The 18,636-nt window shown below is 47.4% G+C and overlaps 1 protein-coding gene across 4 annotated transcripts in view; it reads right to left on the bottom strand.

The window, feature by feature from the left end:
• LOC134966447 (carotenoid-cleaving dioxygenase, mitochondrial-like) overlaps positions 1-18,636 on the bottom strand; it is a 405,306-nt gene that overhangs the window by 249,078 nt on the left and 137,592 nt on the right. For all 4 annotated transcript variants that reach the window (XM_063943198.1, XM_063943200.1, XM_063943197.1 and 1 more), the window contains exon 4: positions 15,951-16,066. In XM_063943198.1, the coding sequence (XP_063799268.1) occupies positions 15,951-16,066 (116 nt within the window). The remainder of the gene's footprint in view (positions 1-15,950; positions 16,067-18,636) is intronic.

Below are 18,636 nucleotides of genomic sequence, written 5' to 3'. Positions count from 1 at the left end.
CTCTTGGGGGTCCACGACCCCCCCCTGGAGGGAGAATAAATAGCGTGGCGCGCAGTGAGCCCGCAAGGGGCTCATTCGCGCTCGCCACGCTGTCGGTATGCCGGTGGTCAGGATCCCGACGCCGGTATGCAGGTCGCCGGGAGCCCGGCCGCCGGCATACAATACTACACCCTATCATACAGGTCTCAAAGCCCATAGGAAGGAACTGTGCTTGGGAAGAGCTGCATGCCATCGCTGCAGCTCCCCCAAGAGTGTGCCAGCCGTCTCTGTCTGTGGCTGTATGAGGAGCTGCTGCATAGGCGTGCGCAGAACATTTTATTAGGGGGTGCACGACTAGAGTGGCGTGCCTAGCACCGCCTACTAGGCATGCCTGGCACCAAGTATTAGCAGTCAATGCCTTCAGCAATATAGAGATATATATTCAGTGAAAGGCTGCAGCACTATAGAAACATTCCAACAGGGGACACTCTCCAGAGTTCTATATAAAATGAAGAATAATAAATTTATTGCACATACTCAACTTGCACAGGTTACTTCCCAAACGGAAGCGGAAACATTTGGGAAGTAACCTGTGCAAGTTGAGTATGTTCAATAAATTTATTATTCTTCATTATATACAGAAGTCCGGAGAGTGCCCCCTGTTGGACTGTTTCTATATTTATGATACCTTGGTATCCGGTGGACACCTCGGCTGCTGATTTTTCCTGAGTATGTGAGTGTGACATGTGTGTGCGCTCAGGGCCGGTTCTAGCCCTTGTGGCGCCCCAGGCAAAAAATAGGGGCGTGGTTTCCTACAGGGGCATGGTCAGTTACGCCCCCTGTAGAGTTGTGCCCCCAGTAGCGCCCGCATTTGTGCCCCCAGTAGCGTCCGCATTTGTGCCCCCAGTAGCGCCGCTTTAAAAAAAATTAATACTTACAATCCCCACTCCTGAGTCCCAACCGTTGCAGACCTCCGCTGGCGCCGCTCCTCTCCTCGGATCTATGGAAGAACGTCATGACGTCTCTCCCATAGCACAGCATAGACACTAGAGGTCAATCATGACCCTAGCGTCTGTGCCAGTCCCACAATGCTGTGCGGTGCGCAATGACGTCATCGCGCACAGCAAAGGTCCTCTCCACGAAGGGAAACTAGACAGGTAGCGTCTAGTTCCCTTCACTGCGGGGGGACCAGTGGGGGATACAGCGGCAGCGAGGGGCACAGTAGCGGATCTTGCCATGGTGCGGCGCCCTCCGGATGGCGCCGGCGCCCTACGGAAGGTGGCGCCCCGGGCAAAAGTCCTGCTTGCCCGTGGCAAGATCCGCTACAGTGTGCGCTGAGCCAAGCAATCAGTAGTTTAGTGAGTGTACCTATAGACTATAGGTACACTCAGGAAACTACTGATTGCTTAGCTCAGCTAATTATTTATATATATATATATATATATATATAATTGATTTTTTTTAGAATAAGGTAATAACCCTTTTTTTTTTACGCAGAACTTTATCCCCCCACCCCTGGCTGGCCTGAACCCCTCTCAGTCTTTCGCCTGGTGCACACAGTGAGTGAGTGATCATTCATTCATTCAAGTTTTGACTCACATTCTCAAGGCTCAGGCAGGAAAGCTGTGTCCAGACGAGACCATCACTGTCCTCCTCCAGTGGCGGCTAGTCCTAGGCTCCAGACAGTCCTCCTGGCATGTGTTGGGCTGTTGAACAGGGCATGGCACACACGAGTGACTGGACTAGCGACTGAGCACGGGCGGGAAGGAAGAGAGAGAGGCAGCGCGGTGTGACGTGCTGACGTCACACCACGCAATCGGATCATGATGGCAGGTGGGCTGGGTTGTGCAGCCAGCCACCCACCCACAGCAGTGAGTCTGTCCTACCGGCGGCGCAGCGGGAGGGGGTGACTGTGGAACAGCCCGGGAAGCAATGCAGGTGATCCAATCATCGCTATCAGTGTGCTGCTGTAGTAGCATTGCTACAACAGCAGCACACAGACAGCAATGATCGGAACGCAGGCGTGACGTGCGGGGGGTGCCGGACATTAGGGGGTGCCTGTGCGCACCAGGCACCCCCCGTGCGCACGCCTATGAGCTGCTGTACATGTGCGGTAGATCACTCACTGCCACAGCTATTTGGAGCTCCCTGAAAAGAAATAAATTGTGCCGGTGCAGCGATGGATTCGAAGGGGGGGGGGGTTCTAGGTACTCACGCGTATGCATAACAGCCAAATAGTCATAAGACTTCATTTTCAAGCTGTGTTAGGATGACATAATCTAATTGCTTCCAATACCCCACACTTTATCTCCCTGTAGAACAATTTCCATAAGTATCCCTTATTTTTCCCCAAAAGTTGAATGATTTAGCAGCATATCTTCAATGGGGATACATTTGATCCCGACAGATGGGATGCCGGCTGTCACTATACCGAAAGCGGCATCCTGTCTAATAAAATTCCAGCAGTGAGTCCCCCCGCGGGCTCGCTGTGCTCGCCACGCATCAGGCCCGGTGGCTTGCTTCGCTCACCACAGGTTCTATTCCCACTCTTTTGGTCTTGTGGACCCACCAACCAAGTGGGAATACCCTGCGTGTGTCGGGATTGCGGGTGCTGGTATTTCACCAGCTGTCTGGATTCTGGCATTGGTCTTCTGAACTGCCGACAGCCGGTATATTGACTGCATCGCCTTCATTGGGTTTGTGCATTACAATGAGAAGTGCCACCAGTTTATTTACACTAAGATTGCTGACCACAACAATTGATATATATTCCTGTAGTCAATTCATATTTATTAGGGCCTTAAGAACATAGCAAATATTAAAATTCTTATAGGCCATTCCAATTAGGTGCGAATTACAAGTTGTTTCATGAAACTTGCAGACATTCACATAAATGAGCGCTCCCAAGAATTTTCCAATCCAATAAAAAAATGCTGATTTGCGGTACTGGCAGTAGAAGTTTTAGGATTGTCAGTCATATGCGATGTGAGAGAAGTATGTGAAAAACTGGGAAGACCTTCCGTAACCCATAAAAGTAACCATTTCATTAGCAGAAACATATAGCTGTTAGTGGGTAAAAGGAAAACACTAGATGCCTTTAAAAGGTGTCAAATGGCTGATTAGTGCCTTTAAAAAAAGATATATTTCTCTTACGTCCTATAGGATACTGGGGTCCATTTAGTACCATGGGGTATAGACGGGTCCACTAGGAGCCTTGGGCACTTTAAGAATTTAATAGTGTGCTGTGGCTCCTCCCTCTATGCCCCTTCTACCAGACTCAGTTTAGAAAAAGTGCCCGGAGGAGCCGGTCACGCTTAGGAAAGCTCCTGAAGAGTTTTCTGCATTTATTTTCTATTTGTTATTTTCAGGCAGGACTGGATAGCACAATCCTGCCTGCTTCGTGGGACTTAGGTGGGGAATGGCCCAACCCCCTATAGGGTTAATGGTCTCGTTCCCCGCTGACAGGACGCTAGCTCCTGAGGGAACTGTTGGCAAGCCCCACCATGGCGAGTGTACATTCCCACAGCACGCCGCCGCCCCTAACAGAGCCAGAAGAAAGAAGAGTGGTGAGTGTTATGCCGGCATCCCGGTTAGTTGGTCACCGGCTATTATGGTGGCATGAGGGTCAGGAGTGCAGCACTGAGGAAAAGGCTGCATCTCCAGGCTCAGATCAGCGCACGCTGCAACGCTATGAGGGGCGAGCTGAGTCATCCTATAAAGTGCCCAGAGATGAGCGCCGGAAATTTTTCGGGTTTTGTGTTTTGGTTTTGGGTTCGGTTCCGCAGCCGTGTTTTGGGTTCGACCGCGTTTTGGCAAAACCTCACCGAAATTTTTTTGTCGGATTCGGGTGTGTTTTGGATTCGGGTGTTTTTTTCCAAAAAACCTAAAAAACAGCTTAAATCATAGAATTTGGGGGTCATTTTGATCCCAAAGTATTATTAACCTCAAAAACCATAATTTCCACTCATTTTCAGTCTATTCTGAATACCTCACACCTCACAATATTATTTTTAGTCCTAAAATTTGCACCGAGGTCGCTGTGTGAGTAAGATAAGCGACCCTAGTGGCCGACACAAACACCGGGCCCATCTAGGAGTGGCACTGCAGTGTCACGCAGGATGTCCCTTCCAAAAAACCCTCCCCAAACAGCACATGACGCAAAGAAAAAAAGAGGCGCAATGAGGTAGCTGTGTGAGTAAGATTAGCGACCCTAGTGGCCGACACAAACACCGGGCCCATCTAGGAGTGGCACTGCAGTGTCACGCAGGATGTCCCTTCCAAAAAACCCTCCCCAAACAGCACATGACGCAAAGAAAAAAAGAGGCGCAATGAGGTAGCTGTGTGAGTAAGATAAGCGACCCTAGTGGCCGACACAAACACCGGGCCCATCTAGGAGTGTCACTGCAGTGTCACGCAGGATGTCCCTTCCAAAAAACCCTCCCCAAACAGCACATGACGCAAAGAAAAAAAGAGGCGCAATGAGGTAGCTGTGTGAGTAAGATAAGCGACCCTAGTGGCCGACACAAACACCGGGCCCATCTAGGAGTGGCACTGCAGTGTCACGCAGGATGTCCCTTCCAAAAAACCCTCCCCAAACAGCACATGACGCAAAGAAAAAGAAAAGAAAAAAGAGGTGCAAGATGGAATTGTCCTTGGGCCCTCCCACCCACCCTTATGTTGTATAAACAAAACAGGACATGCACACTTTAACCAACCCATCATTTCAGTGACAGGGTCTGCCACACGACTGTGACTGATATGACGGGTTGGTTTGGACCCCCCCCAAAAAAGAAGCAATTAATCTCTCCTTGCACAAACTGGCTCTACAGAGGCAAGATGTCCACCTCATCATCACCCTCCGATATATCACCGTGTACATCCCCCTCCTCACAGATTATCAATTCGTCCCTACTGGAATCCACCATCTCAGCTCCCTGTGTACTTTGTGGAGGCAATTGCTGCTGGTCAATGTCTCCGCGGAGGAATTGATTATAATTCATTTTAATGAACATCATCTTCTCCACATTTTCTGGATGTAACCTCGTACGCCGATTGCTGACAAGGTGAGCGGCGGCACTAAACACTCTTTCGGAGTACACACTTGTGGGAGGGCAACTTAGGTAGAATAAAGCCAGTTTGTGCAAGGGCCTCCAAATTGCCTCTTTTTCCTGCCAGTATAAGTACGGACTGTGTGACGTGCCTACTTGGATGCGGTCACTCATATAATCCTCCACCATTCTATCAATGTTGAGAGAATCATATGCAGTGACAGTAGACGACATGTCCGTAATCGTTGTCAGGTCCTTCAGTCCGGACCAGATGTCAGCATCAGCAGTCGCTCCAGACTGCCCTGCATCACCGCCAGCGGGTGGGCTCGGAATTCTGAGCCTTTTCCTCGCACCCCCAGTTGCGGGAGAATGTGAAGGAGGAGATGTTGACAGGTCGCGTTCCGCTTGACTTGACAATTTTGTCACCCGCAGGTCTTTCAACCCCAGCAGACTTGTGTCTGCCGGAAAGAGAGATCCAAGGTAGGCTTTAAATCTAGGATCGAGCACGGTGGCCAAAATGTAGTGCTCTGATTTCAACAGATTGACCACCCGTGAATCCTTGTTAAGCGAATTAAGGGCTCCATCCACAAGTCCCACATGCCTAGCGGAATCGCTCCGTGTTAGCTCCTCCTTCAATGTCTCCAGCTTCTTCTGCAAAAGCCTGATGAGGGGAATGACCTGACTCAGGCTGGCAGTGTCTGAACTGACTTCACGTGTGGCAAGTTCAAAGGGCATCAGAACCTTGCACAACGTTGAAATCATTCTCCACTGCGCTTGAGACAGGTGCATTCCACCTACTATATCGTGCTCAATTGTATAGGCTTGAATGGCCTTTTGCTGCTCCTCCAACCTCTGAAGCATATAGAGGGTTGAATTCCACCTCGTTACCACTTCTTGCTTCAGATGATGGCAGGGCAGGTTCAGTAGTTTTTTGTGGTGCTCCAGTCTTCTGTACGTGGTGCCTGTACGCCGAAAGTGTCCCGCAATTCTTCTGGCCACCGACAGCATCTCTTGCACGCCCCTGTCGTTTTTAAAAAAATTCTGCACCACCAAATTCAAGGTATGTGCAAAACATGGGACGTGCTGGAATTTGCCCATATTTAATGCACACACAATATTGCTGGCGTTGTCCGATGCCACAAATCCACAGGAGAGTCCAATTGGGGTAAGCCATTCCGCGATGATCTTCCTCAGTTGCCGTAAGAGGTTTTCAGCTGTGTGCGTATTCTGGAAAGCGGTGATACAAAGCGTAGCCTGCCTAGGAAAGAGTTGGCGTTTGCGAGATGCTGCTACTGGTGCCGCCGCTGCTGTTCTTGCGGCGGGAGTCCATACATCTACCCAGTGGGCTGTCACAGTCATATAGTCCTGACCCTGCCCTGCTCCACTTGTCCACATGTCCGTGGTTAAGTGGACATTGGGTACAACTGCATTTTTTAGGAGACTGGTGAGTCTTTTTCTGACGTCCGTGTACATTCTCGGTATCGCCTGCCTAGAGAAGTGGAACCTAGATGGTATTTGGTAACGGGGGCACACTGCCTCAATAAATTGTCTAGTTCCCTGTGAACTAACGGCGGATACCGGACGCACGTCTAACACCAACATAGTTGTCAAGGCCTCAGTTATCCGCTTTGCAGCAGGATGACTGCTGTGATATTTCATCTTCCTCGCAAAGGACTGTTGAACAGTCAATTGCTTACTGGAAGTAGTACAAGTGGGCTTACGACTTCCCCTCTGGGATGACCATCGACTCCCAGCAGCAACAACAGCAGCGCCAGCAGCAGTAGGCGTTACACGCAAGGATGCATCGGAGAAATCCCAGGCAGGAGAGGACTCGTCAGACTTGCCAGTGACATGGCCTGCAGGACTATTGGCATTCCTGGGGAAGGAGGAAATTGACACTGAGGGAGTTGGTGGGGTGGTTTGCGTGAGCTTGGTTACAAGAGGAAGGGATTTACTGGTCAGTGGACTGCTTCCGCTGTCACCCAAAGTTTTTGAACTTGTCACTGACTTATTATGAATGCGCTGCAGGTGACGTATAAGGGAGGATGTTCCGAGGTGGTTAACGTCCTTACCCCTACTTATTACAGCTTGACAAAGGGAACACACGGCTTGACACCTGTTGTCCGAATTTCTGGTGAAATACTTCCACACCGAAGAGCTGATTTTTTTGGTATTTTCACCAGGCATGTCAACGGCCATATTCCTACCACGGACAACAGGTGTCTCCCCGGGTGCCTGACTTAAACAAACCACCTCACCATCAGAATCCTCCTGGTCAATTTCCTCCCCAGCGCCAGCAACACCCATATCCTCCTCATCCTGGTGTACTTCAACACTGACATCTTCAATCTGACTATCAGGAACTGGACTGCGGGTGCTCCTTCCATCACTTGCAGGGGGCGTGCAAATGGTGGAAGGCGCATGCTCTTCACGTCCAGTGTTGGGAAGGTCAGGCATCGCAACCGACACAATTGGAGTCGGACTCTCCTTGTGGATTTGGGATTTCGAAGAACGCACAGTTCTTTGCGGTGCTACTGCTTTTGCCAGCTTTAGTCTTTTCATTTTTCTAGCGAGAGGCTGAGTGCTTCCATCCTCATGTGAAGCTGAACCACTAGCCATGAACATAGGCCAGGGCCTCAGCCGTTCCTTGCCACTCCGTGTGGTAAATGGCATATTGGCAAGTTTACGCTTCTCCTCCGACAATTTTATTTTAGGTTTTGGAGTCCTTTTTTTACTGATATTTGGTGTTTTGGATTTGACATGCTCTGTACTATGACATTGGGCATCGGCCTTGGCAGACGACGTTGCTGGCATTTCATCGTCTCGGCCATGACTAGTGGCAGCAGCTTCAGCACGAGGTGGAAGTGGATCTTGATCTTTCCCTAATTTTGGAACCTCAACATTTTTGTTCTCCATATTTTAATAGGCACAACTAAAAGGCACCTCAGGTAAACAATGGAGATGGATGGATTGGATACTAGTATACAATTATGGACGGGCTGCCGAGTGCCGACACAGAGGTAGCCACAGCCGTGAACTACCGCACTGTACTGTGTCTGCTGCTAATATATAGACTGGTTGATAAAGAGATAGTATACTCGTAACTAGTATGTATGTATAAAGAAAGAAAAAAAAACCACGGTTAGGTGGTATATACAATTATGGACGGGCTGCCGAGTGCCGACACAGAGGTAGCCACAGCCGTGAACTACCGCACTGTACTGTGTCTGCTGCTAATATAGACTGGTTGATAAAGAGATAGTATACTCGTAACTAGTATGTATGTATAAAGAAAGAAAAAAAAACCACGGTTAGGTGGTATATACAATTATGGACGGGCTGCCGAGTGCCGACACAGAGGTAGCCACAGCCGTGAACTACCGCACTGTACTGTGTCTGCTGCTAATATATAGACTGGTTGATAAAGAGATAGTATACTCGTAACTAGTATGTATGTATAAAGAAAGAAAAAAAAACCACGGTTAGGTGGTATATACAATTATGGACGGGCTGCCGAGTGCCGACACAGAGGTAGCCACAGCCGTGAACTACCGCACTGTACTGTGTCTGCTGCTAATATATAGACTGGTTGATAAAGAGATAGTATACTCGTAACTAGTATGTATGTATAAAGAAAGAAAAAAAAACCACGGTTAGGTGGTATATACAATTATGGACTGGCTGCCGAGTGCCGACACAGAGGTAGCCACAGCCGTGAACTACCGCACTGTACTGTGTCTGCTGCTAATATATAGACTGGTTGATAAAGAGATAGTATACTCGTAACTAGTATGTATGTATAAAGAAAGAAAAAAAAACCACGGTTAGGTGGTATATACAATTATGGACGGGCTGCCGAGTGCCGACACAGAGGTAGTCACAGCCGTGAACTACCGCACTGTACTGTGTCTGCTGCTAATATAGACTGGTTGATAAAGAGATAGTATACTCGTAACTAGTATGACTATAAAGAAAGAAAAAAAAACCACGGTTAGGTGGTATATACAATTATGGACGGGCTGCCGAGTGCCGACACAGAGGTAGCCACAGCCGTGAACTACCGCACTGTACTGTGTCTGCTGCTAATATATAGACTGGTTGATAAAGAGATAGTATACTCGTAACTAGTATGTATGTATAAAGAAAGAAAAAAAAACCACGGTTAGGTGGTATATACAATTATGGACGGGCTGCCGAGTGCCGACACAGAGGTAGCCACAGCCGTGAACTACCGCACTGTACTGTGTCTGCTGCTAATATATAGACTGGTTGATAAAGAGATAGTATACTCGTAACTAGTATGTATGTATAAAGAAAGAAAAAAAAACCACGGTTAGGTGGTATATACAATTATGGACGGGCTGCCGAGTGCCGACACAGAGGTAGCCACAGCCGTGAACTACCGCACTGTACTGTGTCTGCTGCTAATATAGACTGGTTGATAAAGAGATAGTATACTCGTAACTAGTATGTATGTATAAAGAAAGAAAAAAAAACCACGGTTAGGTGGTATATACAATTATGGACGGGCTGCCGAGTGCCGACACAGAGGTAGCCACAGCCGTGAACTACCGCACTGTACTGTGTCTGCTGCTAATATATAGACTGGTTGATAAAGAGATAGTATACTCGTAACTAGTATGTATGTATAAAGAAAGAAAAAAAAAACACGGTTAGGTGGTATATACAATTATGGACGGGCTGCCGAGTGCCGACACAGAGGTAGCCACAGCCGTGAACTACCGCACTGTACTGTGTCTGCTGCTAATATAGACTGGTTGATAAAGAGATAGTATACTCGTAACTAGTATGACTATAAAGAAAGAAAAAAAAACCACGGTTAGGTGGTATATACAATTATGGACGGGCTGCCGAGTGCCGACACAGAGGTAGCCACAGCCGTGAACTACCGCACTGTACTGTGTCTGCTGCTAATATAGACTGGTTGATAAAGAGATAGTATACTACTAATATTATATATACTGGTGGTCAGGTCACTGGTCACTAGTCACACTGGCAGTGGCACTCCTGCAGCAAAAGTGTGCACTGTTTAATTTTAATATAATATTATGTACTCCTGGCTCCTGCTATAACCTATAACTGGCACTGCAGTGCTCCCCAGTCTCCCCCACAATTATAAGCTGTGTGAGCTGAGCACAGTCAGATATATATATACATTGATGCAGCACACTGGGCTGAGCAGTGCACACAGATATGGTATGTGACTGAGTCACTGTGTGTATCGTTTTTTTCAGGCAGAGAACGGATATATTAAATAAAACAAACAACTGCACTGTCTGGTGGTCACTGTGGTCGTCAGTCACTAAACTCTGCACTCTCTTCTACAGTATCACAGCCTCAGGTCAATCTCTCTCTCTCTCTCTCAACCCTAATCTAAATGGAGAGGACGCCAGCCACGTCCTCTCCCTATCAATCTCAATGCACGTGTGAAAATGGCGGCGACGCGCGGCTCCTTATATAGAATCCGAGTCTCGCGATAGAATCCGAGCCTCGCGAGAATCCGACAGCGTCATGATGACGTTCGGGCGCGCTTGGGTTAACCGAGCAAGGCGGGAAGATCCGAGTCGCTCGGACCCGTGAAAAAAAACATGAAGTTCGGGCGGGTTCGGATTCAGAGAAACCGAACCCGCTCATCTCTAGTGCCCACACTGGCAAATATGCTTACAGGGGCTATGTTCCACTGTGTAAGCATTTAAAACACCTCAGCCAGTTTACAAAAACTGTGAAGACCGTGCGCCATTAAGGGGGCGGGGCTTCACTATGAGCGGATCCAGCAGCTTACCAGCGCGATTTTCCCTCTGCAGTTCTACACGGACAGACTGGCAGGGAAGCGCAGCTCCTCCAGAAGGACTCCAGCTTACCTCAGCGGTACCAGGGGGTCATAGTAAGGGGGTGGGAGCATTATTAGAGTACTAAGCCCCTATCAGGGTACTTAGTCTGTGACCCAGCTAAGCTTGGCATTAGCACTAAGGGTGCGGTGTGGCTGGCTCCCATATATACTCTGTGTCTCCCTGGAAGGGCTCTGTGTGGGTTAACTGTGTTTTAACGTGTGTGTGTGTGTGTGTGTGTGTGTGTGTGTGTGTGTGTGTGTGTGTGTGTGTGTGTGTGTGTGCTTCACATTTACAATGTCAGGCAAGAAGTGTGTTTCATGCACAGCAGAGTGTCTTTCTTCCCCATGGGGCTCACTACAGTGTACCCAGGATAGTATACATTCTCAGGCTAGTGAGTCCGAATCAGCATGGTTGGATTCCCTTAAAGGGATTATTTAAATTATTTAAAATAAATTATCCCATAATGAGAAAGAGACGCAATACTTAAGGCAGTCTGTGAATGACCTAAAGAATAGAGATTCAGTTCCCATACCAGCATCTCAGACCCCTACCATTTGTCCGCAAAAGCGTACACTGGTCCAGATCCTGCAGGCTGACACTGATGATGATGTATCAGACGTGGAGGAGGGTGAGGTGGATTCAGGAGGGGTGGATGCAGCTCTGTCACAGGAAATACAGGCCCTGATAGAAGCTATTAGAGACGTCCTGCACATTCCTGATAAGGTGACAGAGGAGAATGAGGAAACTTATTTTAATGTAAAAAAGAAATCCTCTGCTACTTTTCCTGCATCAAAAGAGTTGAATTCCCTATTTGAAGAGACTTGGGTTAATCCTGATAAGAAATTTCAGATCCCTGAAAGGTTACTCGCATCCTTCCCTTTTCCTCCGGATGATAGGAAGAATTGGCTACGTCAGTGGACTGCGGATGTGGATTCCAGGAAGGGCGTGGAAAGCATACCATTCACAGGTGAAGCCCTATTTGGAGATGAACTGGATACGTGGATATCCAAGGCTACGGCGGGTAAGTCTACATATCTTCCTTCCACAGCCCCCCCCTCAAGTTAGGAAGACCTACTCTGCTCCAACTTTGCAGCCCTTTCTGATGGCCACATTTAAAAATAAAAACAGAGGTTCTTCTATAGCCTCCAGAAAACCAGCAACTGCAGGTTCACAGGAACAGAACTCAAGTTCTGTTTCCTCAGAGCCTCCAGCATGACGGTGGACCGCACTGCCACTCCCAGGAACTCCCACCTCACAGATTCTTCAAATCAGGCTTACCAGCTTCTCAGGAAGCAAGTATGACTTTACAGAAAGCAATTCAAAAACTGGTAAAGACTCAGGTCATTGTTCCAGTTCCACCTCATCTGCGCAACTAGGGTTATTATTCCAACCTGTTTGTGGTACCGAAGCTGGACGGTTCAGTATGACCCATTTTAAACCTCACTGAACCTGTACTTAAGGGTGTTCAAATTCAAGACAGAGTCTCTGAGAGCGGTGATCTCAGGTCTGGAGGAGGGGGAATTCCTGGTGTCTCTGGATATCAAGGATGCGTACCTTCATATTCCAATCTGGCCACCTCATCAGGCTTATCTAAGGTTTGCATTACAGGACTGTCACCACCAGTTCCAGGTCCTGCCATTGGGCCTCTCCACGGCACCGAGGGTGTTCACCAAGGTAATGGCAGAGATTATTTTTCTCCTCTGCAAACAGGGAGTGAACATAATTCCGTACCTGGACGATCTGCTGATAAAGGCACCATCCAGGGAGAGGTTGTTGGACAACATTGTCCTCTCAACTCGTCTACTCCAGAGTCACAGGTGGATTCTGAACCTACCAAAATCTCACCTGGAACCAACACGGAGGCTTCCATTCCTGGGGATGATACTGGATACGGAGGCACAGAAGGTATTCCTTCCATTGGAAAAAGCTTTGGTAATCCAGTTGATGGTGTGGGATGTTCTGAAACCAACTCAGATATCGGTGCATCTATGCATTCGCCTTCTGGGGAAGATGGTAGCCGCTTACGAGGCACTGCAGTATGGAAGGTTTCACGCAAGGCCCTTCCAGCTGGATCTGTTGGACAAATGGTCCGGATCGCATCTCCACATGCACCAGAGGATACGTCTGTCGCCAATAGCCAGGATTTCTCTTCTGTGATGGCTTCAGACGTCTCACCTGACAGAGGGCCGAAGGTTTGGAATTCAAAATTGGATTCTGCGAACCACAGACATAAGCCTCAGAGGTTGGGGAGCAGTCACCCAGGGGGAACAGTTTCAAGGAAAATGGTCAAGTCAGGAAACTATTCTTCCAATCAACATTCTGGAACTAAGGGCCATATACAACGTCCTTCTACCAGCATCACATCTTCTTCAAGATCAAGCCATTCAGGTTTAGTTGGACAATGTGATGGCAGTAACGTACATAAACCAAACAGGGTGGAACGAAGAGCAGAGCAACAATGTCAGAGGTAACAAGGATTCTCATCTGGGCAGAAAGACACACTGTGGCGTTGTCGGCAACCTTAATTCTGGGAGTGGACAACTGGGAAGCAGTCTTCCTCAGCAGACGTGACCTCCACCCATGAGAGTGGGGCCTTCACCCGAAGGTGTTCGGGTGCTTGACACATCGGTGGGGGGTTCCTCAAATCGAAATGATGGCCTCTCATCTCAACAAGAAGCTCAAGCGGTATTGTTCCAGGTCGAGAGACCCACAGGCTGTGGCGGTGGACGCTCTGGTGACTCCATGGGTTTACCAGATGGTGTACGTGTTTCCACCACTTTCACTGATCCCAAGAATTCTCAAAAGAATGAAAAGAGAAAAGATTCAAGCAATACTTATTGCTCCGGACTGGCCAAAAAGGGCCTGGTACGCGGATCTACTGGAGATGCTCCTAGAGGACCCGTGGCCACTACCTTTTCGCGAGAATCTTCTGCAACAAGGGCCATTCATCTATCAAGACTTACCACGTCTATGTTGATGGCATGGAAGTTGAGCGTCAAATTCTAGCCCGGAAAGGAATCCCGGACAGGGTTATTCCTACCTTGATCCAAGCCAGAAAGGGGGTAATGTAAAAAAAAATATGTCTCTTGATGTGAGAACCGGAAATTTCCTGTGGTGGAATTTCAACTGGGACGTTTTCTCCTTTTTCTGCAGTCAGGGGTGGATGTGGGTCTACGCTTGGGCTCCATAAAAGTCCAGATTTCGGCTTTATCCATTTTCTTCTAGAAACAATTGGCTTCTCTCCCTGAGGTTCAGATGTTCTTGAAAGGTGTTCTGCACATCCAACCGCCCTTTGTGCCTCCCACGGCATCTTGGGATCTCAACGTGGTGTTGCAGTTTCCACAATCAGAATGGTTTGAGCCTTTACAGGAGGTTGACGTAAAGTTTCTTACGTGGAAAACCATCACACTGTTGGCCTTAGCTTCAGCAAGGTATGCGTCGGAACAGGGGGCGTTGTCGCACAAAAGCCCCTCTTTGATTTATCATGAAGATAGAGCTGAACTCAGAACTCGTCAGCAATTTGTTCCTAAGGTAGAGTCTGCGTTTCATATCAACCAACCTATTGTGGTTCCGGTGGTTACCGACACCTCTGCTATTTCAAAGTCCTTGGATGTTGTGAGGGCTTTGAAGATCTATGTGAAGCGGACAGCTCATCACAGAAAATCAGACTCACTGTTTTTTCTCTATGATCCCAATAAAATTGGGTGTCCTGCTTCAAAGCAGTCTATTGCTCGCTGGATCAGGCTTACTATCCAGCATGCTTATTTTACGGAAGGTTTGCCGGTTCCAAAATCTGTACAGGCCCACTCTACTAGGTCGGTGGGTTCTTCCTGAGCGGCTGCCTGGGGTGTCTCGGCTTTACAGCTCTGCCGAGCAGAAACTTGGTCAGGTTCGAAAACGTTCGCTAAGTTCTACAAGTTCGATACTTTGGCCTCTGAGGACCTTCAGTTTGGTCAATCTGTTCTGCAGGAACCTCAGCACTCTCCCACCCGGTTTGGGAGCTTTGGTACATCCCCATGGTACTAAATGGACCCCAGTATCCCCTAGGATGTAAGAGAAAATATGATTTTAATTACCTACCGGTAAAGCCTTTTCTCATAGTCCGTAGAGGATACTGGGCGCCTGCCCAGTTCTCCGTGTTTTCCTGCACTGTTACTTGTTAAGTACTGTTGTTGGTTCAGCTGTTGCTTTTCCTCATCAAGTTTGGTTAGCATGGCTTTCCTCTTGTTTTGTGTGTGCTAGTTCGAATCTCACCACTGTCCTTTAAATCCTTCTCTCAAGGTATGTCCGTCTCCTTGGGCACAGTTTCCTAGACTGAGTCTGGTAGGAGGGGCAAAGAGGGAGGAGCCAGCGCACACTATCAAATTCTTAAAGTACCCAAGGCTCCTAGTGGACCCGTCTATACCCCATGGTACTAAATGGACCCCAGTATACTCTACGGACTACGAGAAAAGGATTTACCTGTAGGTAATTAAAATCCTATTATAGAAAAAGCAACAAAAAAAAGAAAAAAGGAAAAAAGACACTGTAGGGGTACTTTGAGGTGAGTTTAAAAAAATGGTAGAAAAGAATAAAAACAGTTGTTAAAAAAATACATTTGGGGTGCATAAAGCAGCGAAAAGTTGATTTTGGGGTAACTTGAGGCCATTTTTTTAAACACCCCCCCCCCCAACAAAAAAAAGACATGTAATTGGACTAATTAAGCTAATTAGTCATTACGGGTGGTGTCCAAGGGGTTCTGTAAGGTGTCCCAACATTTTAACCTAAAAAAAAAAAAAAAGGATTTTCCCTACCATCTCTCATCCTTAGTGAGGTGCGAACAGAAGTATGCGAGTTTACTGGTTCTGTGCGAATTTATCATTGGATTGAAAAATGTGAATTTGCAGAGAAAATGGTAGATGACACCTTAGTCTCAAAGATCAGTGCATTATTATTATTATTATTATTATTATTATTAATTGTGTTCAATAGGAAGGATTCCAGGCATTGACTTTCTGTCTGCTGACATTAAGGTCATAATCTTCCAATTTTAAACATGTTACTTGTATTTTACTGACATAAACAAAATCACCTGTTCTTTAGTTTCTAACATCACTGGATCCACTTTACACATCAGGTTTGTCTCTGTGCTGACGTAATAATCCTTTTCGTATTTCATGAAGTTTATATTCCCATTGTCAGTTGGTTCTAAAATAACAATATTCAGTCAATTTTAAACCTTTAATGGAAATTGTGCCATACAAAATAGGCAAATTATATGAAACTTAACACTTAATTTGCTCTTATTTATGCTTTTGTCTCATTGCTGTGTTATGTTAAAACCTTGGGGGTCATTCCGAGTTGTTCGCTCGCTAGCAGATTATAGCAGCATTGCACACGCTAGGCCGCCGCCCTCTGGGAGTGTATCTTAGTTTAGCAGAGTTGCGAATGAAAGATTAGCAGAATTGCGAATAGAAAATTCTTAGCAGTTTCTGAGTAGCTCGAGACTTACTCCTACACTGCGATCAGCTTATCCCATTTCGTTCCTGGTTTGACGTCACAAACACGACCTGCATTCGGCCAGCCACTCCCCCGTTTCTCCAGACACTCCCGCGTTTTATCCTGGCACGCCTGCGTTTTTCCGCACACTCCCAGAAAACGGTCAGTTTCCGCCCAGAAACACCCACTTCCTGTCAATCACACTCCGATCACTTCAACGATGAAAATTCTTTGTTCGGACCTGAGTAAATCTACTAAGTTTTGAGCTAAAATACTTAGCGCATGCGCGCTGCATACCATGCGCATGCGCATTTTTGCCTTAAACGCTCCGTTGCGAAAATCGGCAACGAGCGAACAGCTCGGAATGACCCCCCTTTTCAGAACATCCAATAGCAAAAAGAGGATTTTGGTACTTACCGATAAATCCATTTCTCTGAATCCACTAGGGGACACTGGAACATCATATACAGTAGGGGTGTGAAGCTTGCAACCGGAGGTGTGGCACAATCTAAAATTAAACATTGTCTGCACAGCTGGCTCCTCCCCCTTCACGCCCCTCATCCCTCAGTTTGGAAAATTTGACTGAGAGACTAAGACATGAGACTACAAAACCAATGGGGAGGAGCCCACCGTACAATAATTTAAACAGTATCCTAGAACTCTGTTAACAGAAAATCAATGCTATTTGAATTAACCGTTCAACAAGAACATTGAACACAGCAGGTTGACAGCACCGAGGCGGGCGTCCAGTGTCCCCGAGTGGATTCAGAGAAATGGATTTATCGGTAAGTACCAAAATCCTCTTTTCTCTTTCATCCACTAGGGGACACTGGAACATCATATACAGTAGGGGACGTCCCAAAGTTACTCCCAAGGGTGGGAGTGCTGTCAGTAGCCTGCAAATCTAGACATCCAAACTTTGAATATTTGGACGCAAAAGTATCAAACTAGTGAACGTGTGTGCTGAAGACCACGTTGCCGCTCTGTAATGTTGAGTAGTAGCTGCACCTCTGGCTGCCGCCCCTGAGGTACCCACTGATCTGGTGGTATGGGCACCAGTCTGAACCGGAAACCGCATACCACAGGATAATTTTTGCATAATGGTAAGCCTAATCCATCTGGTCAAAGTTTGTTTAGTTGCTGGCCAACCCCTCTTTGTACCATCATAAAGAACAAACAAATGGTCCTATGTTCTGATGGACGACGAAACTTGTACGTATACCTGTAGAGCTTTTACATCCTCCAAAGACACATCCCCATCTGCAACCTCTCGAAAAGATGGTCTCACAATTGGCTGGTTTACATGAAACCCCCAAACTACCTTTGGGAGAAACTCAGCCCACGTACGGAGTACTGCCCATCGTCATGGAAAAATACCAAATCGGAGACCTGTTTGGCCGAAACTAAGGCAAGTAACAACATGACTTTCCTGGAGAGATATTCATCCTGCTCTCTCTAACGGCTCAGAGGTTGAAATATTCCAACCCCAAGATTAGGTCCCACGGTGCTGTGGGAGGCCAGGAAAAGAGTTTGTATTCTCAGAATTTCCCGTAAGAAGGTCTGAACCTCCTGTAAAGATTCTAAGTGCTGTTTAAAGAGGATGGAGAGAGCCGAAAATCTGAACCTTAAAGGAGCCTAACATAGGCCTCCATGTAAACCGGCCTGGAGAAAATGTAAAAGTCTAGACAGGTGGAATCCCCTGACACCAGTTCATCTTTCCTTCCATAGTCTGTAGCAATGCATGGCCGTGACCAGCTTCCTAGCTGTTATCATTGTAGGAATAGACGCCTTTGGTATCCCCCTCTCTTTCAATATCCGGGCCTCACTAGCCACGCAGGTAAATGCAACCCATTTAAGTCTGGGAGGAGGAACGGCCCATGTGATAGCAGGTCTTCTCTCAGAAAAATAGTCTCCAGTGATCTTTCGCTAGTAGACATCTCAAGACCGAGTAACAACTCCTGCGGGACCATTCTGGTGGAATGATAATTGCCCACACTCCTTTCCATTTGGCCGTCCTTAGTACCCTGAGTTTGAGAGGAAATTATGGAAAATGGTAGACATTTCTGGAAGACCAAGGAAGTGTCAATGCGTCCACTCCGTTCGCTGCTGGATCTCATATGCTGGCCACATACCTGGGCAGCTGATGGTTGTGTCGAGAGGCCACTAGGTCCACTCGAGGTAGCCCCCATCTTCCTATCACCATCTCGATTCCTGGATGCATGTCCTGGCGACTGAGATAATCTGCTTCCCAGTTCTCCACTCCTGAAATGAACTACACT

Source organism: Pseudophryne corroboree, chromosome 10 (assembly GCF_028390025.1).
Source record: "Pseudophryne corroboree isolate aPseCor3 chromosome 10, aPseCor3.hap2, whole genome shotgun sequence".
Classification (NCBI taxonomy): domain Eukaryota; kingdom Metazoa; phylum Chordata; class Amphibia; order Anura; family Myobatrachidae; genus Pseudophryne; species Pseudophryne corroboree.
This window is presented reverse-complemented; position numbering and strand designations above follow the sequence as displayed.